Source organism: Zootoca vivipara, chromosome 8 (assembly GCF_963506605.1).
Source record: "Zootoca vivipara chromosome 8, rZooViv1.1, whole genome shotgun sequence".
In the NCBI taxonomy this organism is placed as follows: domain Eukaryota; kingdom Metazoa; phylum Chordata; class Lepidosauria; order Squamata; family Lacertidae; genus Zootoca; species Zootoca vivipara.
Window position 1 is genome coordinate 28,716,881 of NC_083283.1, and position 22,950 is coordinate 28,739,830.

The following is a 22,950-nucleotide window of genomic DNA, read 5'->3' on the forward strand; positions in this document are numbered from 1 at the left end:
GCATACTTCCAAAACATTACTAACACGCCTTTATATCCAGATGTTTGTTGATCGCCAGCACTAGATTCTACCACCCTATATTTCTTGATCTACTGATATTTGTTCTTTTCTGAAATGTTTTTGAACTATGTTTTTATGTTTGATATTTATTTATTTCTTAATAGCAAAGTGGATTAAAAATATTTTTAATTTAAATAAGTAAAAAAACTCATGAAATTTTCAAATTTAATAGCTCTCAATAGTTACACCAAGGACTTGAAATTTAATTGTGTACAGTACAGATTCTTCCAAGATGCTTAAAAAAAAACCTGGGGGCAGGGAGAGGGAATACGGATGAGAAATATGGAGTGTAGACCAGCTTTGTTCCTGGCACTAAGCTGCCCATCATAAAGCTCCGCATCCAAAATAGAAGCCAGTATCTTCATGCTTTTTGGTAGACGCGAGTACATTTGGCACTATTCATAACACATTCCTGCAAAACAAAGAACGTTCATTCATCAGTCTCTCTCTCTCCAGATCACTAGGGAATAGAGCAATGTAGATAGACACTTAGTATGCCTGAATTACATTGCATTCCAGCTATTGTGTACAATTTTTGCTAGGAAATCAGGGGAAAATTCCACTTACCACAATGAGTTTCCCATCTACTATCTTTCTGGTTATCGTAGTCTCTTTGTCATCCCACTTCTGGTGCTGGGTTAATACATTATTATCATCTAAGGTGATAAGGGTCTGAAAAATAATACAGAAGTCTGATAGTTAGCATCTTAATGAACTTATTCCAAAACTGCTCTGTCCCAAGAGAGTGAGGTCATAGTTACTGTGCTTCTGATCTTACACTGGTGTGCATAACTAAGGGCCAAACTAGATGCGATGCATTCGTGCAATTAGAATATTTTTAATTATAACAGCATGAGTAGCTTTTCAAAAGTAAATGAAAACACAGTGTGGGAAGGGGGAACTCCAGATTGGGAACTAGGTAGGGAGGCTTTAAACCTTTCACCTTAGCTACAATTCTTTCCAGTGGGTGCTTGCCCTCTCCCAGTGCAAGCAGGTGCAGGATACCAATCCAGATTAGGGTCACAGCAAGGCCTGAAACTTTTCTGTGCCAGGGTCCCAATCTGGAATCAGCCCCCCATGTTGACTTTTTTAAAAAAATAAATCATTAATGCAATTAGCAATTGTGCAAAGGGTGCTATGTCTAGTTTTGTCCTAAGGAGTAAACTCATGCAAATGCTACCAGAGAAGTACTTGCCCCTTTAATTAAAGAATGCGAACAGAGATGGCCATTTTGTCTGAGTGATAAGATATTTTGCAGAGGGCATGTAATTACATTGATAGTCTGATTACGTTCAGCATATGCCTATGCACCAAAGGGGAAATTATCATGCTCCTGCTTTGCCAGATTTATAACTGGGTGTGGAAAGTGTCTTACCAAAACAAAGGAGATAGAATTCAAATATTATATATACACATGCCAAATTAAGCATGTCCAAGAACCCTAGAGCTCTCCCACTTTATGTATCTTTTTTTAAACAATATGTCCACCCTCCCGATCCCCACCCACTCCAAATTCCTCAACACAAATTCTCCAGAAAGCTGAAGCGTTGCCTTCATCCAAGAAACCCCTGCCCCAATGGCTGACCAGTTATTTCTCCCTTGAAGGCAAGAACAATAAACAGCTATCAGAAACACAGGCATTTGCACAAATTCTAATTGTGCAGACAATTAAAAAGCAGTAACTTTTAGACTCTTAGTATGCCGAATAGTCTGTGGAAGATAAAGAATGAAACGTGGATTCTCTACGCTGTCATGTACTTTTCTCTGTAAATCTTTGTCTGAAGTTTGATACTGCCAAGAAGGATCAGGAAACGCCCTAGCTTTGTCCTCCAGGCAGAAAATGAAAATGACGTCTGACAGACATGTTAAATGAAATGCTTGCACAACTTCTAATCATTTCAATGGAGCTTCCCAGTTGAGAAAGACTAGTCCATTACTTGGTTTGCACAACACAGTAAGTCAAACTATGGCTTAGCAACACCGTGTGAATGTGCTGGCTCCCAGAAAGGAATTCGCAGCCACTCTGCTCCTTGGCAGTCTCTGTTACTCCTACACTAAACCATGGTTAGCAAGGAGGAAGCTTAACCAAAAGCCTGGGTTCAGACAACATACTAAGAGAAACTTTGGCTTAGTGTAGTGAAGAAGGAAGAAAAACTGGGAAGGGGCAAAGTGGCTACACAAGGTCCTGTCTGGATGCTGTGCACATTCATGCATTCTCTGTAAGTCAAAGTTTGGCTTACCATGACGTGTGAATGAAGTCGGTGCCTCCTACTCTGCCACCCTTAAGAACCCCCAAATTTGACATATTCCTTACTTTGCCTAATGAAAAAGACCTCTCAGAGCATCACACTATTTATGCTCTCAATGTCCCATGGGTCTGGGAGAGGAATATTTTTGCCTCCCTTTTCTCTTGCTTTAAATAAGCAGTACAGTGGAACCTCGGTTCCTGAATGCCTCCATTGTCATATGTTTTGGTTCCCGAATGCCGAAAACCCGGAAATAAATGCTTCCGTTTTCAAACGTTTTTGGAACCCAAACATGCGATATGGCTTATGCTGAGTGCAAGAAGCTCTTGCAACCAATGGAAACACACACACACACACACACACACACACACACACACACACACACACACCCCCTTGGTTTTTTAATGTTTCGGAAGCCAAACGGGCTTCCAGAGAATGGATTTCATTCGAGAACTGAGGTACCACTGTAACAGAATGGGTTGTGTGACGGTTTGCATACCGTAAAAAACTTTGTAGGGTGCAACATGCAATTAAGACTGTCTCCTGGAATCCCCTTTTACGTAACACTTTCACAAAGGGATGCGCAGAACCAGTTTGGGAAACGATACTGTAATTGTAGTATTGCAATTGGAGATTAAGGAAAGGTCCTGGCAAATAGCCATTATTCTGATAGGTTATTTGCATGAGATTATGCTCCTGTTACTGTAATCCGAGGGGAATTCCCATGCTCCAGAACCTGCAGAAGCAAGATGCTTGTCAGAAATAATACAACGTGTCACCTCAACGCATATGGCCATGAAAAGAGCTACAGGAACTTGTTGTGCCTGTTTGGCAGAGAAGCCTATTGAAGGGCTCATCAGATGGCAATCATCCAAAAGGAGAGCTCCTTAGCATTAACCACAGACATGACACGCCCAAGAAAGAGCCACTGATTCATTCAGGCAGGGCTTTTGACCCGATTGTTCCGAGATGTACAGATATGAATCAAACCCCACTATTCCACCGCACTGTTCTTTTGCTGCCAGAATTTACAAAATGGGACCATCATTAAGATTGCAGGGATTTTCCAAAATTAAAAAAGGAGCTGCACTAAGAACAGTAAAAAGTTGCAGGTAGCAATTTGAATCTATGAGGGAACAAATCCAGCTTGCTTTCGACATTTTAATAGGGATTGTACTACTTCAGTTGAGAACTGTGTTGGCTGATTAGTATTGTTTAATAGGGTACCAAGCTTTTTGGTGTGTAAAATGCACAGGCACTTGCCATTAAAGGCACCTTTGATAACTGCTGTCCCTTATTATTATTCGTTGAATTTCTATATTATCCTTCATCCCATAATCACAAGCTAGTTTACAACATAAAACACAGAAATTCATACCATGATAACAAACAAAACCAATACCCCCCCCCCGCTTGAAAGCCCATAGATGGTTTAATTGCTTTTATTTAACATTAACCACTGTTTAGCATATCATCCAAACCCAATTATGCTGCAGTTAATCTTAGCTATAGGTTAGCTGAAACAATCCATCTTCAGAACATAGTTTATGAAGATGGCCTGGATCATCCAACTGTAATTAAGATTTGCCACAGTTTAGGGTTTTGTTAAATGCATTAATATGGCTTTCACTCTCCTATTGTCTTTGTGGGGCTCTTTACCTGTTTGTGGTGCTCAGTTCCATATATCATAGCTGCCAAGTCTCCCATTTTTCGCAGGAAACCCCCGTATTTTGTTACCATTTCCTGCTGTTATCCTGAATTGATTATATCCCGTAAATATCCCGTAAAGCTCCTGCCGGCGGCCATGTCCCGGCTCCCGGCTTTCTGCGCATGTCTGGACATGCACAGAAGCGATTTCTGGTGCCCAGACATGCAGACATGAGCAGCCCGGCACCAGACGTCACTTCTACGCATGTCTGGACATGCGTAGAAGCGACTTCTGCCGCCACGCCGCCGCGTTAAAGCGACTTCCGGTGCCGTGCTGCCACTGATTCCGGATTTTTCAATCCAGGAGTTGGAGGGTATGGCTGGGATGTGGAGTTATGAATTACCACATCATAGCAGTACTTTGCCAGCTGCAGTGGCTTCCAGGCCATATCTGGGCTCAATCCAAAGGGGCTAGTTTTGACCCTGAAAGCCCTCCGTGGCTTAGGACTGGCCTATATAATAATAATAATAATAATTTATTATTTATACCCCGCCCATCTGGCTGGGTTTCCCCAGCCACTCTGGGCGGCTTCCTACTTGCCTGTGTCCACATGTGCCTGCTTGAAGTTAAGTTCTTTGCCATTTGGCAGTTATCTCTCTTACCATAGAAAGGCCTTCTCAGTTGTGGCATCCTGACTCTGACTCTGGAACTGTTTGTTTATTCATTGCATTTACAGTGGTACCTCGACTTACGAATAACTTGACTAACGAATGTTTCGAGTTATGAACGGAGCTCCGTCCGCCATTTTGGATGCGGTTTAGATAGGATTTTTTCGACTTACGTATTTTCAGATAGGATTTTTTTCGACTTACGATTTTTTTTATTCCCCCCCCCATAGATTTCTACTTATGATTTTTTCAACTTACGAAGGTCCGTTCGGAATGGATTAAATTCGTAAGTCGAGGGACCACTGTATATTCCCCCTCCAATGAACTCAATGTGGTGCACATAGTTCTCCCCCTCATTTAATCTCCACAAGAGCCCTGTGAGGTAGGTTAGGCAGTGACTGGCCCAAGGTCACCCAGTGAGCCTCTTCAATGCTAAGTGGGAATTTGAATTCTAGACTTCCAGGTCTAGTCTGACCCTCTAACCCACGCATCTCCAAACTGCGGCCCTCCAGATCTTTTGGCCTACAATTCCCATGATCCCTAGCTAACAGGACCAGTGGTCAGGGATTATGGGAATTGTAGTCCAAAACATCTGGAGGGGCGAAGTTTGGGGGTGCCTGCTCTAACCACTACACTGCACATCCCTTCACAAGGAGGCTTGATGCCAGGCTCACCTAGCTTGTTGCCATTTTAGGTATCAAACACTTTTTTTGATTTTCAAAGGTAAGGTTCCAATCATGTATCTACCGGTACTTACCTGGGAGTAAGCCCCAATGGGGCCATCTGGGCAAACATGTACAGGAAACTACTGTTAGTTTGGTTATTATTTTCAAATTGCTGCTTTATGTTTGTGGCTGGATTTTTTGCTTTTTCTGGAAACTTTGTAAGCTGCTCTGAGAACAGGTTCAAAAGGCGAGGTACACAAAAGAAAAAAAAGGAAGAGAAGGCAATTACCACAGAAAGCCTTTTTTGGCTCACACACTTCCAACATTGCCCCAAGATGCGTTTGGAATTTTTTTTGCTTCTGTTGTAGATTAGCCAATGTTAATAATGCAAACGGCACTACAGGAACCAAAGGCAATGACTGACAAACCAAAATGCAATACCATGCTGATTCATGAGGAAATTTACCTCAGCGGTGATGCAACTGTACACCACTTGAACCACAGTGATTGGTATCATTCCCTGTGTTACAACACGCACTGATGGGAGTAACTTGTTCACCTAACAGAACTCAGAAGAGTTCAGAAGCACCAGCTTCTTCCTTGAGGGGTGTTCACATTATATTCAATGGGGGTCTAATGTGTGTGGCTAAACACTTGTACAGTTAGTGACCTTGAATGTTCAACAAAGTACAGTATGTGTACCTGTCTACCCAACGCCCGAGCTGTACAAATCAACAAATACACACTCTTTCACACATAAATGTGCACATGTGAAGAGGTGCTTTGTACTTGTGAGCAGTGTGAAAACGTGTGACTGTTCAGTCACATGCCCTCTCTGGACGATCGCTTCATTTACCTGAGTTTTTCGGCCATCTAGTGTCTCCTCGTTGAACTTCTCGCCCAATTTGAAACTGAATTCTGATGTTTTGAACGTGCTTTCTGTTTTCACGTGGAACGTGTCTCCATCTTTAGTGATGATAACGTCTGGCTTCGCCATGCTCCCCATCTTCCTCATGGCCATGCCCACACCTGAAGGAAAGAGAAAGGGAAGGGACCTGTCAGATTGGTTCAGCCAAGCAGAGTCATTATGCACCAACATTATGCACACACAAAAGATTACCTAACTGTTTAAATTACCCAGCGTGGGGAAGGAGAACTCCAGTGACTCAGCTGAAGTGTAGTAGCATCTCAGGTTAATCAGAAGCTTATTAAAACTACTCCACTTTCGTTCTGCCTTACAGGAGTAACAGGTCTTTTTGTTAGACTTCAGCATATTGCCAAATGACTTCTGCCCCAGATACAAATAATTAAATTGTATCGCATTGGCATTTAGAAAGGGAAATTAATCAAATCAGGCAAAAAAGTACCCATTGCTCTGCAGAAAAATTAGAAATAAATTGTGTCATGTCACAACTCTTGCCTTGGCCCTCCTCCAGTGCTATCTATCTGAGACTTTCTGGAGAGAAATAAACAACAACAACAACAACCCAAAACATGTTTACAAATACAGTCATTCCTGTAGGCCACTGGGGTGGAAACTGTGACCCTCCAGATGTCATTGGACTTCAGCTTCCATCAGCCCAGCCAGCATGACCAATGGTTAGGGATGATGGAGTTGCAGTCTGGAAATATAGAATCACAGAACTGTAGAGTTGGAAGCGACCCAAAGGTTAATCTAGTCCAACCCCCTGCAATGCAATATCTGAAGGAGCCCAGCTTCTCCCTCACTGCTTTAGTCTAACTGTACTGAAATCACCAGGAATATAACAACAGCAATAACAGTTTGTAGGGCATGTGATCATTAAGGAGAAGCTTGTATTCTCTTAATGAGTGGATAGCCTAACTGCAGAGCTCACATTTCCATTCTCTGGAGATAGACTTGGACCTCACCTAGATTATTGTTGTGCATTTTAAGACTCAATTCATGTTCTGTTTCTGGAATGAGGACTAGGCTATACATATTTTTAAGTGGGATATTCATTGTTGTGTCATGGCAATTTCCCCATTACCACAAGTATTTCAGCTCACCACATGAAACAATCCCCCTCTCCTCCTGCCACACACCGTTCTGGGGGTTCTTCTGACTCCCCTGAGCCAAACTGGGTGACCACAAGAGGGGAGGGGACCGGATTGTACTAGTGGAAGTTACTGCATTGAGCTTCTGCTAGCAGGAACCATTAGGTGAATTGAGCCCCAAACAGATAAATAAAAGGTTTCCTGTACTAGTACTGTAATCCTCAAGCCTTTACTGAAAAGACTATAAAGGCTGCTTTACACAGGCTTATTCACCACTTGATGGATGCAACCTTGATTGATAACATCACAGAAAGGTTGTATAGTAAGTCGAAGCACAATGCTTTTCAACAGTCAGCAAACCTTCATGAATAAATGGGCAATGAGAAATCAAGAGGTGCAGCAAATCCATGCACACATTCTCTCTCTCTCTCTCTCTCCCAGACACTACTAGTATATTGAAGGGGGCCTCCCTAGCTCCTGAGTTGACACTGAAAGACCAAAACGTTTGGAATGCTCTTTAGATTCAATGTAGTGCATAACAGCCCCATGCCAACTAGTGTATATAATGGACTAACACGATGATTGTCCCCATTCACTGGGCACAAGAACCCAATTAACCCCATGTGTGGAAGAATGAGTGTGTCAACTGTGGGGCTAGTTCAGGCCTGCCAACTGCAGCTCCACATGCCAAATGTAACAGACCTGTGATTAACAATTCCCCAAACAGGCCATAGCATGCCCCGGTGATACATTATCCCTATTCTTTCTTGTGCATTTACATCTTCAAAAAGCAAGGATCTAGTCCTTAAGGATGCAAAAATAGATGTGGGGTGCCATACAGGTTAGGAATGGGATTTAAGCACTGTTCATAACTCTTTGCCACTACCCAGGAAAATCAGAAGCTGAGTATTTTTTTTATAAAAAAAATACAATGTGTAAATACAAGTAAGTTGTGTTTTATCTGCATCGTTTAAATGGATCACAGGATTCTGCTTGTTCTGCAAAAGCTTGGATACTAACACCGAGTTTAGAACAGAATATACACAGCCCTATTCAAGAGTCATCTGTGGACTTGGATTGCATTTTAGTGAAATTAATCCACAAGGATAGAAAGAAGAAAGGTTCTAACATAACAGTCGGATGTTAATTCAGATATGTGTTATTCTTTCCAGTTTCAGCCTCAGCTGGAGACTCTAAACACACTGTAACTTGGCAGATCTATCAATGCAGCCCCAAACTATTCACCCCTAATTAGGTTAGTGTTCCGTTCAATCTGTTTGGTAAAATAATAATACTGAATATGAGATCACTGTGGTACATTTTATCCTCCTGTGCACGGGCACAGGAAGTTTGCTCATCCTGGCATTTTTTCCAGTCCGTGCAGTGAGACAACCAAAGCCAAACATTTAGATTTCGCATAAAAGATCAAGGCAGTGCACAACATTAAATATCATAAAAACAACACTATATAATTGCAAGGATGGCCGGCTTGTCTAAAAAAAGAAAATCAAATTAAATTTTATTAAGAGCCTCATATTCTGTTCTAATGAGCATCCATCTCCACTGTATGGTTTCTTCTTGCACCAGCAAAGTCTAAATGCATTGTAATAAGATGTGTAAGCTGTGTTACAGGAGCTCAGAAGGTTTCTGCCATCTGCCCTGCTTTTTGACTCAGGTGAAATCCCTGGGAAAGTGCCGTTCTGCTTATATGAGAGATCTCCCTCTCCTTCCCATCACCCCCAGCCATTCTTCTGTCCCCCCCCCGCCTCACTCCAAGTTTTTCATATGTTGTTTTAGGCAGATGGTTTGGTATATGTACACACACTGCAGCTCAATATCATGTTTGAAACAATATCCATTTGTATTTGTGTGCCTGTTACTAATGGCAAGCTTGAGAACGCCTCCGCAGACCTTGGACAGAGCATTCAGCCTCTCAGGAGCTGAGAAAATGAGACACACAAAAGCTCCTAATCCTAGCTCCCCACAGGAGAGACAGATATGCGCTTCCGGGAAAGAAAAAATTAATTAATTCCTGTCCTGTTCCCTCTTCATAATCCTCCACGCCTAATCAAGCCAGACACACCACATGTGCACATAGTAGAGAGAAATAGGACTGTGTCTACTCCAGCATGATAGAATACAAGAAAGGCATGCCAATTCACAAAACGCAAAGAATTGCAGTGCACAAAATGCGCTTCATGAAGACACTGCTCCCCATATACAAATTATAGAAAAGAATTTTTAAGTAATTCACTTAATCCAAAGCAGCCATTTTAAAAGACAATGCCACTATTTAAGTAGGGTGCTTTTTGTTGTTTTTAAAAAGCTTTTGGCTGCAATGCTACATTTATTTATTACAGATGCATCCAGGAGGGCTACGTCCATGTAAATAGCAAGGTTGCAGTCTGGCATCTTGGATGCAAAAAAAATAAAAAATGCACACACTACTAGCACTACTATTCTTATGATAGGATTTGCCCTGCTCATTTATGGATTGGCTTACTTTTCAACCCGACTATTTGCCCTCCCCAAAGTTTTGCCCAATGAGAGAAGGGAATCCCTAGTTCTGCTTCTCTGTTGTCATAAAATGTCCTCATCATTTTAAACAGGATCCCCTTAAATTCTTACCCCCCCCTCTCTCTGCCAGTTCTCCCCAACCATCCCCTGCTCCTTACCCAACTCCTTCATATACTCATCAAAGCCGTCGCTGGAGACCAAGCGCCACCTGCCCAAGAAAGCCTCTGGGTTCGCCATTGCGCTGCGTTTGGATGGAGCTGTCCCGGCTGACGACCAAGAGAGAGGCTTTGGGAAGAGTAGCTGCAAGGGAGGGGGGAGGCCGGGGACGTCTTTATATAGATGTCCTGAGCATGTGCTGCCGCCAGGGGACCAATCGGGAGGGCTTACGTCACGGGTGCCGGCTCCCAACCGCGAGGACGCTGCCGGCGATGCGCTGCAGCTCCCTGCCGAATGATTGGGCTGCGCGGCCCAAGGGCGCGAGGCGGAGGGTCCTGCGCTTCAGCCCTCGCGCCGCGGGGCGAGGCCCTAGTGACCGCGAGGCACCGCGCGGCGGGGAAGCCGGGACGCTGGACGCAGCTACCTGCGTTTCTCTCACCCTAGTCTCGCTGCACAGCGAGGTTCCCGGATGGTGCGCGCGCCAAGGCTACTCGCAGATAGGTAGTAGAGGGCCCCGAGGGAGTCGCCACCCCCAAAGCCAAAGTGGGGTGACGCCTCTCCTTAGGAGGGTCCCCTCGGTGGAGGAGCATTGTGCGCAGGGGGCGGGCGTGGAGCGCCTTTCCCGCTCTGGGCAACTGCGGGGGGCCGGGGCACGTGTCGGCTGGGGCGGGCAGGGCGAGCCTCCTGAGCCCAGCAGCTCCCTCAGGCCTGCGTCGAACGCCCACACCGGCGTTGCCTCAACTCCTTCCTGGTTTTGTTCCTTGACTGTTGCATTTGCACCCCACTTGCCCTCCAAGAAGCTCAAGCTGAACTTTAGGGTTCCCCGTCTCCTCGTTTTGGCCTTGCAACAACCCTGTAAAGTAGGTCAGGCAGAGAGACGGCCCAAGGCTACTACTCAGGTAAGCTTCTGTGGATATTTGAACCCTGGGCTCCCCTCCAGCATTCTAACCGCTACACCACCCTGACAATGTGGCATTTTTAGTTGGTCCTGGTAATGATACTGCTGCCCTAGGGACACTGATGGTGCTGTGGTCTAAAAACCACCGAGCCTCTTGGGCTTGCTGATCGGAAGGTCGACAGTTTGAATCCCCACGATAGAGTGAGCTCCCGTTGTTCTGCCCCTGCTCCTGCCAACCTAGCAGTTAGAAAGCACACCAGTGCAAGTACAGTGGTACCTCGGTTTATGAACACAATTGGTTCCGGAAGTCTGTTCATAAACTGAATCGAACTTTCCCATTGAAAGTAATGGAAAGTGGGTTAATCTGTTCCAGACGTTCCGTGGAGTACTTAAACTGAAGCGTTCATAAACTGAAGCGAACTTTCCCATTGAAAGTAATGGAAAGTGAATTAATCCGTTCCAGATGGGTCCGCGGCGTTCGTAAACTGAAAATTCGGAAACCGAGGTGTTCATAAACTGAGGTTCCACTGTAGATAAATAGGTACTGCTGTGGCAGAAAGGTAAACATCGTTTCTGTGCCCTCTGGTTTCCATCATGGTGTCCCATTGCACCAGAAGCAGTTTAGTCATACTGGCCATATTACCCAGAAAGCTGTCTGTGGAAGCAAGATGAGCACCTCAACCCCATAGTCGCCTTTGACTGGACTTACTTGTCCAGGGGTCCTTTACCTTTACTGCTGCCCTACTGCAACCTTTGGGAGTTTGTCTCATGATTACCATTGCAGCCACCTGTAATTCTTATGTGTTTCTGAGTAATGAGCCTTCCAATTACTATCCAGGGACATTCTTTTTAGTTTGTCCCATCACTGGGTTAAAGAAAAGATGGAGACCTTTTTTCCCTCATCAAAGAGAAGGATGTGCTTTCCCCTCACGTCTTGTAATGGATATATGCAACCCATTGCTGCAAGATGTTACCAAAGTCACCACTTTAGATGTGTTGGAAATGGAACTAGGCCTGCCAGGGGTGGGGGAAACAGGAAAGGCATTGGCTTCGGGTCTTCCTGTGGACTCCCCAGACCATCTTAATGGCCATTGTCTGAGGCAGGATACTAGATGGACCCTTGGTCTGCATTCACATGACAGTTCATTTCCCTGAGGTTTCCCTAACTGTTAATTTCTGCATTTGAGATTTTACACAGCGTAAAAGCCACTTCCAGACTTTTCAGTGGATTAGATGGCATGTTTCGCAATCATTTCCATGCTCTTTGTTAATTAAAAATAAATAAATCAGTCTGCAGCTCCCTTAACATGGAAAACCATGGTAGTAAAGTGATGAATTTTGGGGCTGTATACTGACATACAGTTATTTTGCACAGTTTCCATGGGGGAACAGAAGCATGGGTGGGTACAGAACTAGTGCTGTGTCACACCACACTTCCTGATATGAATGAAATTTAGCATGACCTGCCGGTACATTGCTCAAAAAGCCACCATTCTATAACACAGCAGGCGCTGCGGTTTGAATGGAACATTGGAAAATGTGACACGAGTGCTATCCTTATCAGGAATAACCAACACAAACTTCTCCACATCTGAATGCTCCTTTAGGCTTATCCAGCTCTTTCAGTGTACTGATTATGCAATATTCTCAGCCTATAGCCATCTGCATGGTATTTGCTCACTGTAAACACTCTTTACTGTACTTCCCACATTAATTCTTCTATTTACTAGGGGAGTATCCCCATCAAGGTGCTTTAGCTTAGCAGTCTTAAGTCAGAAGCATACAAGTACCGGTACTTAACTTGGGAGAGCGGAAAAGTATGAATGCAGTTGTGTGGGCTACACTCTATCCTGCTCTAAGGACCCACTGTGATGAATGATACAAAATAACAAAACAGAGACCAAATAAGCAACTTTCAGTTCACCTTTAAAATATGCTAAAAGAGCATGATCGCGAAGAGTGTTGATCTTGCAAAAGTGTGCAGAGCTGACAGCACACAGCTCATGTGACCTCTCACATGGGCTGCTGCTCGAGATGGCTAGTGTCTTATCAGAATCAACTCCCAATACCATCTCTAGGCCCATCACTGAATTTTTATAAAATGGGAAGCAGCCACATGTATTTTCATACAGGAAATTGAATAACTATCAGGAGATGGAGAAATACAGTGAAGTCTGGGATTCTGATGAATATCCCACATGGGCAAAGTCACAGGACCTTGCAGCTGCCACCAACCAGCTGATTGGTGGTGCCTGGCCAACCCTGCTTTCAGCAGGGACCCATGTTTTTACCTGCCATACATCTTATATGGCAGGTAGGCATGGCATAGACACAACAAGGGGAGGGGGGTTATTGGTTTGTTTTTTGAGCATAAAGGCAGCAGCCCTGTTCTGTTCTTGCTCCTGAACAACTACTGTAGCTTAATCCAGTGATTAAGCAGTGAATCCCAAACATTCATTATGAATTAAATGTGTGTAGTACTTTTTGTTGTTGTTTAGTTGTTTAGTCATATCTGACTCTTCGTGACCAGAGCACGCCAGGCACTCCTGTCTTCCACTGCCTCTCGCAGTTCCACTGCCTCTCGCGATCAGCCTTCTTTATGGTCCAGCTCTCACTTCCATACATCACTACTGGGAAAACCATAGCTTTAACTATATGGACCTTTGTCGACAAGGTGGTGTCTCTGCTTTTTAAGATGCTGTCTAGGTTTGTCATTGCTTTTTCCCCAAGAAGCAGGCGTCTTTTAATTTCGTGACTGCTGTCACCATCTGCAGTGATCATGGAACCCAAGAAAGTAAAATCTCACTGCCTCCATTTCTTCCCCTTCTATTTGCCAGGAGGTGATGGGACCAGTGGCCATGACCTTGGTTTTTTTGAGGTTGAGCTTCAGACCATATTTAGTTTTGTATAAATTGAGGCCGCATTCACACGATACATTTAAAGCACTATGATAAAGTCATTGCTCCCCCCCACCTGAATTCTTGAAGTTTTAGCTTCTTAAAGGTGCTGAAAGTTCTTAGGAGAGTTTAATGTGAAGAGGGGTTGATTGTTAAGCTCTGTGAGGAGAATAGGGGTCTCCTAAGAATTCCCAGCACTCTTAACAGACTACAGCTCCCAGAGTCCTTTGGGGAAAGCCATTACCATTTAAAGTGGTATTAAAGAACTCTAAATGTGTGGTGTGAATGTGGCCATAGTCTGCTGCTGCCAGCTGCTGTGCAATTATGAATCCAGATTGGATTGTTTTGCTGAAACTGTACTATGTTTTTATAAGCACCTCTGTCTTGCTCCACCATTCATGAAGTAAAGTAACAGGTATAATTCTTATAATTATAATTCTTATAATTGTTCCAAAAGGAGTAGAGATTAAAAAGGTAAAAGGAAGAAGTACTATTGTTGCTTTGAGAAATTCCACAGAGTTCTAGAGATTTGTGGTTGGATCCTGTGCCTGCTACACCTGTGCTGTGCTTTTCCTGTAATTTCTGGGTCACTCTCACCAACAAGGTGAACATAAACTTTCTGGTATTTTATGTTAATTTACAAAACAGTGCAAAGTGCAATAAACTCCAGATTAGGGATCACTCTTGCTTTTCTCTTGAACTGCTATTGCCACCTACAGTTCCACATGTTGTCACAGAAAGTAGTCTGCTGAGGTGATAAAGGGCAACTGGAAATGTTTTCTTTAAAAGACGCTGAAAGGGGAGAGGGGGAATTGCACTGTTCAAAGCTACAATAAACTTGCATCAGAGTTTTGTTCCTTTTGTTCCTTGCCCTGCCCTAATGACTCAATGGAAACTAGTCAGGCTTCTTCAGAATCTTCTGGATGTGCAAGTCATCTTCACTTGAATGAACCAAGGAAGCTATTCAGAAAAAAAAGGCCTTGGCCATATGTGGCAACCATTCATCTCACAGATTCCAGCACTCCTTTACAGCCACACTGTGTTTCAACTGGCAGAAATGGCAAAAATATTAGAAACAAGGTATTCTTGCGACAGCTACTTTTGATTCACTGTAAATGTAATCAGCAGCCCAATGAGGAAAATGGACAGAGCTAGGTATTCTTAGTCTGGAGAAAGGAATGTTGTGGATGGACAATGGTAGTGATCTTCAAACGTCTGAAGGAATGTCACATGAAAGATGGAAGCACTGCTCCCCATTGCTCCAGGGCAGGATAAGAAGCAAATTTCAGATAAGCACTAAGATAAAGTTCCTAATGATCCACAGCACAGAATTGCCTTCTTCATAACTGCTATACTCTGAACTGACATTTCCTTTGAGCAATCCATCACAACTTCCAAGACTTCTTTTCTAGGAAATCACCACCATTGCTAGCCACACTAATCAGTATATGTGAAGTTCATGGGTTTTGTCTCTATGTACTTCCCGTCACTTGGGACGCGGGTGGCACTGTGGGTTAAACCACAGAGCCTAGGGCTTGCTGATCAGAAGGTTGGCGGTTCGAATCCCCACGACTTGGTCCCTGCTCCTGCCAACCTAGCAGTTTGAAAGCACGTCACAGTGCAAGTAGATAAATAGGTACAGCTCCGGCAGGAAGGTAAACAGTGTTTCCGTCAGTCATGACTGGACCTAATGGTCAGGGGTCCCTTTACCTTTACCTTTATTTCCCGTCACACTGTAGTTTACCCCTCACAGAGCTACAATTCTCAGCATCCTACATAAATTAAACTTCCCAGGATTCTCTGGGAGAAAGCTATGTGCTTTAAATGTATGGTGTGTGTGCAGACCTCATTTGGGAAAGGCTTTGATGTTTTTAAAGGAAGCTCCTTCCCTTTTTTTTTTATTTTATTAAGAAATTTTATTAATGCAAAAAAGAACAGTACATGCATACAGTACAAGCATATATATATATACAATATATGGCTTCAATTTTATACTGTTTACATGAAGTTAAAATCCCAAAAAAGAACTAAGAGGCTAAAATGAGAATAGAAAAGGGGAAAGAAAAAAGAAAAAAAAAGAAAGGAAAAAAGGAAATAGAAAAAAGGGGAAAAAAGGAAAAATCAGAAGGAAAAAAAAAAGGACTGAATCAACAGCCTTCTCTTACCTACATTCTTTACATCTAACATTCCTTCCACTGCACTGAACACATAATTAAACCTTTCTTCACTTTTATACAGTTGTCCTCTCGATAGTAACCACTTTTACGTGAATACAGAAAAAATAATAATAATAATAATACTTCAAACCTCTATCAATACGATTATCCTACACAGTTATTCTAGGCACATCCATGTGTCTTTTCCCATTCCTGAGTTCTTTAAATAATCATTTAGGCATTCCCACTGGGTCCTAACTCTATTTCTAGGTTTGTTACGTATCCAATCCGTTAATTTAGCTAGCTCCAGATATTCACAAAGCTTGTCAATCCACTCTCCTTTCGATGGTATAATAGGTTCTTTCCAAACTTTCGCTATTGTCATCCTAGCTGCTGTTGTTGCATATAGGAAGATATCTATCTTATCGGGTGGAATCTCCCGATTGAGAATTCCTAATAAATATGCTTCTGCTCTTTTCCTAAATGATATCTTAATTAATTTTTGGATCTCTTGATGAATCATCTCCCAAAACTTTTTAATTCTTGGGCACAGCCACCACATGTGGTACATTGTCCCGGCAGCCTGTTGGCACTTCCAACACTTATTGTTACCGCTTTTGTTTATTTTTGCTATTCTCACCGGGGTCAAGTACCACCTATAATGTACTTTCATATAGTTCTCTTTCAATACATATGAAGCTGTAAAATTAATTCGTCTCTCCCAAAATTCTTTCCATTTAGTATGTTCTATCGTGTAGCCCAAGTCTTGTTCCCATTTTTTGATATACTTATTTTTTATTTCCTGCTGTTGTTTGGGTTCCCTTAATAATCTATACATTTTAGAGAGGGTTTTGTCTTTACTATTGAGAATTTCTTTCTCAAACCTTGTATTCACCTCATCAAACCCCCTTGTTTGAATATCTTTTTCAAAGGTTGCTTTCAATTGAAAATATTCAAGCCATGACATTCCTTTAACCTTTAGTTCGTCATATTCTTTAAGTTTAATATGTCCATTAACATTTTCGGTTAAATCCCTATATGTTGGCCACACCTGTCTCAAATAACATTTTAAGGTGGCATTTGCCTCAACTGGCGATGCCCACCAGGGAGTTTTCTCTATTATTTTTTCTTTGGTTCTCTCCCACACTTCCCACAAGGCCCTTCTTACAGTATGGTTTTGGAATTCTTTGTTTTTCTTTCCCTTTCCATATAGTAGATAACCATGCCACCCATAGATTTTGTTTACACCCTCTATCTCCAATATGTCAGGTTTCCCTAAGGTCAACCAGTCTTTAATCCAGACCCAGCAGGCTGCCTCATAATATTTTTCCAGGTCCGGTAGGGCAAATCCTCCACATTCCCTCGAATTCGTTAATACCTCCATTTTCATTCTTGCCTTTTTGCCTTGCCAGATGAAATCTGCCAGATCTTTTTGCCATTCTTTTAGATATTTAGTTCCAATAATGATGGGGATATTTTGAAACCCTTTTATACAGTAGCTTCTATGACTCTTCTCGTTAACTACTATAGTATCACCTTGGTACCTTTCCTGACCTGTGATATTCTAGCCAAACTTTTATTAATCTGTTTTAAAACAAACAAACCCAAACACTCCAAACTTCTTCGAGAGATTTCAGCCTGTTGACTCCCATTTTCAGCTCCTTGCATTATTGAGAAGTTTCCTGTTTTGAAATCAATATTATTGCACTTTCTTGGAAAATTTCCTCTCATGTGTACATTGAATTCAATAGCACTGTGATCATTCTTGTTTGGTCCAACAACCCTCATATCTTTATCCTGGGCCTGGGAACTATTCAGGATTAATTCTCCTCTAGGCACTTCCATGACCCAATTATTCTAAGACAATTATGATACTGAGAACAACATGTTTTATTTGCTATGACCCACATATTTATCTGCCCAGGTGGTGTAAGCAATTGACACTGTCCATCGTGACAACACTTTCCCCTTGGGCTGCCTCCCTGATTCCTTGATCTCAAGAGCACCTCCCTTTTATTCTGGTGGGAGGAATAATAAGCCAGCATCACATATGGTGACAGCAGACACCATCCCTCAGACAGCTGCTGATAGTCCACCACTGCTAACCGCCTTGGACCCCTTTTCTGGTACTCCATTAAACATAATCAACCATTAGTGCTGTTATTCACACTGCCTCAGAGCAAGGCTACAGCACTCTGGTAAATTGCACTGGTGAATCTTATTAATTGCACCCTTCTGTTGTCTTGAGTGTTCTCCGTGGGTTGCTAGTGTCCTTCAGGCTGCTGGTTCAGGAACATATTACCCTTGACAAAGTGCACACAATGACTGTCACATGACAAGAGGGACTACAAGTCACACTAACTTCCCTTTTTGATGCTTCGTTCTGTGAAATAGCTCCTAGCAGAGAAAGCAGTGCTAATATTAGTCCATTGACTTCAAAATCAAGAGGCATATTTAGCCCGCAAAATATAAGACATGACTGTGCTAGGCCGTGCTGCCGTATCTCCACTTGGGATGGAGATGACCTATTGCAACAAAAGCTTCTCCTCAAGATAAAATGTATGTTATAAAGGTTGGTTAACATACTGTAATCCCAAGGGCATTCAGCTCTACCAAAATGTGTTTTACCCTTAGCACAGTGTTCACAGTTGTCCTGATCTGCTGGCAGTCACACAATATATTGTCATTATATAAAAGGGTGGGGTAGGGAGTGTACATCCACTGCTGCACCAGAAACTAGGTCTGCACAGCTCCCAATTGGACTGAGAACTGAGCATGCATGCAGTGCCAAACAGTGATCAGCAATGCTAGAGTTAAATAATGGCAACCAAAAACCATTCAGAACAAAACAAAGTGCATTGATGAAAACAAATGAAACTGACCTTTTAAAAAATTTCTCCCTTCATTAAAACTTCCAGGGTGCTTTACAGACAGTGTAATTCAACTTACATAGAAGTCAGTGCATCAAAACCATAAAACATACAGTATCCACAGCAGCTAAAAGCTTGGTATTGACATCCAGTGAATACTGCTGGATTACAGCCCCAGGAAACATGACTAATGGTCGGGGATGATGGGATTTATAGTCTGAAACATCTGGAAGGCACCAGATTAGGAAGGGTTGGTCTAATTACAATGCTGAAGTTGGAGCACAGAAATTATGCACTCTAAACATCATTATAACAGGGTGGTTATTACATTATGTTAAGTACAAATTTAAATTGAGGGCTTATCCACACCTCTGTTTGCTCAGCCGCTTTCTCCCCAGCGGAACCTGTGGTTTAGCACTGAATTGACACAAATGGCAATTGGGTTTTCTGCGCATTGTCGTTCCAATTTAGTGCTAAATTGGGGGGAAGCAGTGGCGCGAAGGCAAAACCATTCAGACCCATGCTTTCTAGACATGGGGCAAGAAGAAGTGTGGATGAACCCTAAATCTGAACCAGTACAACAGTCATGCTTTCTCTCATAGGTACCTGTAAATTATTTCAGGAAAAGGGATGCACATGAAGTACAATAAAAATCAAATTGAACAAAAATCCCAGGCCTTTCACTACAATTCCAATGTTTCCTTTAGAGAAGCCACAATGGTTAATATGGTAGACATTTGAAGTGTAGACATATCCTAACACTGCACTTGAATCCATTTGTAGAAATGGCGATTAAATACATTTCTGTTATCTGTGTGCCCCCCCAATGCTATTTAACATGTCTCTGAAACCACTAGGAGCTCTCATCAGGAAAGCTGGAGTAAAGTGTCACCTATATGTGAATTGTACACACACACACACACACTCTCTATCTGAATTGGGAGAGGCTGGGCAATTCATGTGCTAGGCCAGTGCTTAGAAGTGGTGAAGGGCTGGGTGTTGACCAATAAATTGAATCTTTATCCTTTGAGGACAGAGATATAAGGTGCTCTGAGTTCTCAAGTCTAGAAGATGCAGAGACAGACTGTTCTCAGTGGGAGTGAACACCCCTGGAAAAAACAGGTCGGTAGCTTGGACGTGTTCCTGGATACAACATTGTCATTGGAGGTCATATAGCCTCAGTGGCTCCATTTTCCTGTTTTCAGTTCTGGTTGGTTCCCCCCTATGGTCCCTCTTAAACAGAGTGGACTTGGTCACTATACTTCATGCTCTGGTAACTTCCAGATTATACTACTGTAATGCACTCCTCATGGGGCTGCCCTTGGAGATGATTCAAAAACTTCAACTGGTCTGAAATGCACCTGCTACACAGACTGGTTATTAGTTTGTTTCTGAGCCTACTTTAGGGTACTTACCTTGGTGTTTAAAGCTGTAAGACCCCAGATATCTGACAGACAGCCTCCACCCTACACCTCTTGGGTGTTAAGATCAACGGAAGGAGCTCTCTTGGTACTGGTAGTTCTTTACATGTAGCTGAATGTGCTGAAGGTCTCAGGTTTGATCCTTGGCAACTCCAGGCAGGGCTGGACTCTTTTTTGAAGCCTGCAGGCAGCTAGATGGATCAATGGTTTGACACAGTATAAGGTAACTTTCTACAGCATCATAGTAGGGCTGGGCGATATTGGGTTTTCAACATCGCGGTGTATCGCCAGCCAAACATCGGGGTTTGGCGATATACCACATTGTTGAAAAAAGCTGCATTGAGCCCAGCCAGCCAGATGCCGGGTGAAATTGCCACAGCTCTCATCTTGGGAGTTGAGGCATTTTTTACCCTAGCGCCTCACGGGCTGTGGCCAATACAGCTGGCCCCAGTCTGCTGCTTAGCCGGGGGGGGGGCAAGGGCTCCTGCCCCCAGCTGAGTGAGCCCCAAGGCCCCTTGGCCAGGCTCTGCTGAGGGCAGGAGAAGTCCTGCCCCCAGCGAAGCCAGCCCTGAGTCCCCTGCCACTCGCACACAGGAGACATGGGGCTCCCTGACCAGGCTCTGCTTGTCAAGAGTGGTGATGGTTTCACCAGCGATATACCGCTGGGTGAAGCTGTCGTCGCGGTCTGCCCCCACATATCTGGATATATCACCTACATCATAGAATTGTAGAGGTGGAAGGGATCCCAAGGCTCATCTAGTCCAACCCCCTGCAAATGCAGGAATCTCTAAAATATTGGCTAAGAAGCTTCTTCCTCAACTCATTGCTTGCAAACATGGCCTCCTGCTCCTGGGGGAGTATGGGGAGAGGGCAATACCTATCCATCTTGCCATGGCAGGTTACCCCCAAATCCTGGCACTAATAATCTCCTTGCACCCATCCATTCTACTCCCCAGGTGGCCCTTCCCTGCAGTTTAGAAACCAGGGAGTAACAGCTGAGCACAAACAAGGCAAGATAAGAAGTCCACAGATCCCAGCAACAAGTCAAGTACTATGACCGTACTAGTTCTGCAAGCTCGCTTATCTTTGAGTAAAAAGACTTTCCCTTACATTGCACATTGCACATGCAGTTGGGAAGGTCCATGAAGCAGGGCCAACTGGTGACAAGATCAGTCCAAATGTGGTTTGATTTCTTGTCAGTCCGGCTACAGCAAGGGTGGGAATGCTTTCAACATCATAATGGCTGGTGATCATAATGGCTGGTGATCCCTGTCATTAGTGCGTTCAAAACAGTTATTAAAAATGCCTCTGCATTGCATGTGGGAGGCACATGGGTGACCTTCCAATCTGATAGGAGCAGGTTTAGCACAGTGGCAGTGATGCTGAGCTATGGATCAGGACGTCCTCCGCTCAAACCTTGCCTCTGCCACAAATTCGGCAGGTGCTCTTAGGAAAGTCATTATCTCTCTGCCTCTGAACTATGGGCGTAGTAATACTGACTTGCAGGATTGTTGTAAGGATCGCAGCTAGATACTGATGTAATATTAGATTCAAATGTTAGATTCCTAGTGATAATATAAGATCTGCTTTCTTACAGGTTTTGAACAGCTCTTACTCGAACTAATGCTTTGCCTAAATTTGCTTCCTTTCATTTCCCACTCATTGGGTCTAATTTTGTCCTCTGAGGCAACCAAGAATAAGTCTGCTCCAACTACATGACTACCCTTTAGATGTTGGAAGACAGTCATTGCATCTCCCATTCTCCTCCAAGCTAAAACACACTGAGCTCTGCCAACTGTTCCTCATAATACCTGGTTTCCAGAAAGCCTTGTTGTTGTTGTTTAGTCGTTTAGTCGTGTCCGACTCTTCGTGACCCCATGGACCATAGCACGCCAGGCACTCCTGTCTTGCACTGCCTCCCGCAGTTTGGTCAAACTCATCCAGAAAGCCTTACCTGTCCCCTTATGTGAGGGAGATGCCCAGGAAGAAAGCCAGGCTATACATCATAGGTGGTCCTCTTGATAGCTTCACTTCAGATTACTGCAACAAAGGCTTTGATGTCCTTTGTGATGAAATGCTGTCCTTTGGCCCATTTATTATTACCAGGGCATCTTCAAAATATTAAACTTGGACGTCTTAAATTATTCTTTGTTTTCTCAGTAAGTAGGAAGGAGTTTACACAGCTGCATTCAAAAAATATTAGATCTTACTGAGAAAATATGTGCTCAGTTTTCTACCCAGTTAAGTCAAATTACTTGGATTTAAAACTATTTGGGTTTGCAGTTCTAAATACACACTTCTAAGACATCCTAGAGAACTCAGTAGGACTTCCTTCTGAATAAACATGCATAAGTATCAGCCTGTTCCAAAGGAATACATGCTTTTAAAAGATAGTGCATTGAAGGCTATGGAAATAGAAGCTAGCTTGTGCATTCAGTTGTAAACAATGGCAAGATATCCATCTCAACAGGTGGCAAATGAGGGGGGAGAGATTTATTTATGCACCCATAAAGGTCTATAAAGTGTGTGGAGCTGACCCTTTATTTATGGCACTTCAAAGACTGAAGTTTTTTACTTCCTTCACAATGAAGCCAAAAGTGAAAGAGCAAACCATGAGAGGCCTCACTGAATTTGAACTAATGTTAATGAACTTTGATATAAATGATAGAGGCCAAGTTTCAAAACTTTAAAGCAGGCATCCCCAAACTCAGCCCTCCAGATGTTTTGGTTCT

At 43.2% G+C, this 22,950-nt stretch overlaps 1 protein-coding gene across 1 annotated transcript; it reads right to left on the reverse strand.

The window, feature by feature from the left end:
• Nucleotides 1-211: 211 nt before the first annotated feature.
• LOC118090393 (fatty acid-binding protein 5) lies at nucleotides 212-10,136 on the reverse strand. The gene is made up of 4 exons (XM_035126074.2): nucleotides 9,979-10,136; nucleotides 6,144-6,316; nucleotides 628-732; nucleotides 212-472 (listed from the first exon to the last, which is right to left on the reverse strand). Exons 1-4 carry the CDS (start codon nucleotides 10,055-10,057, stop codon nucleotides 422-424), a joined length of 408 nt encoding a protein of 135 aa, XP_034981965.1. The 5' UTR covers nucleotides 10,058-10,136; the 3' UTR covers nucleotides 212-421.
• Between the last annotated feature and the right edge of the window lie 12,814 nt (nucleotides 10,137-22,950).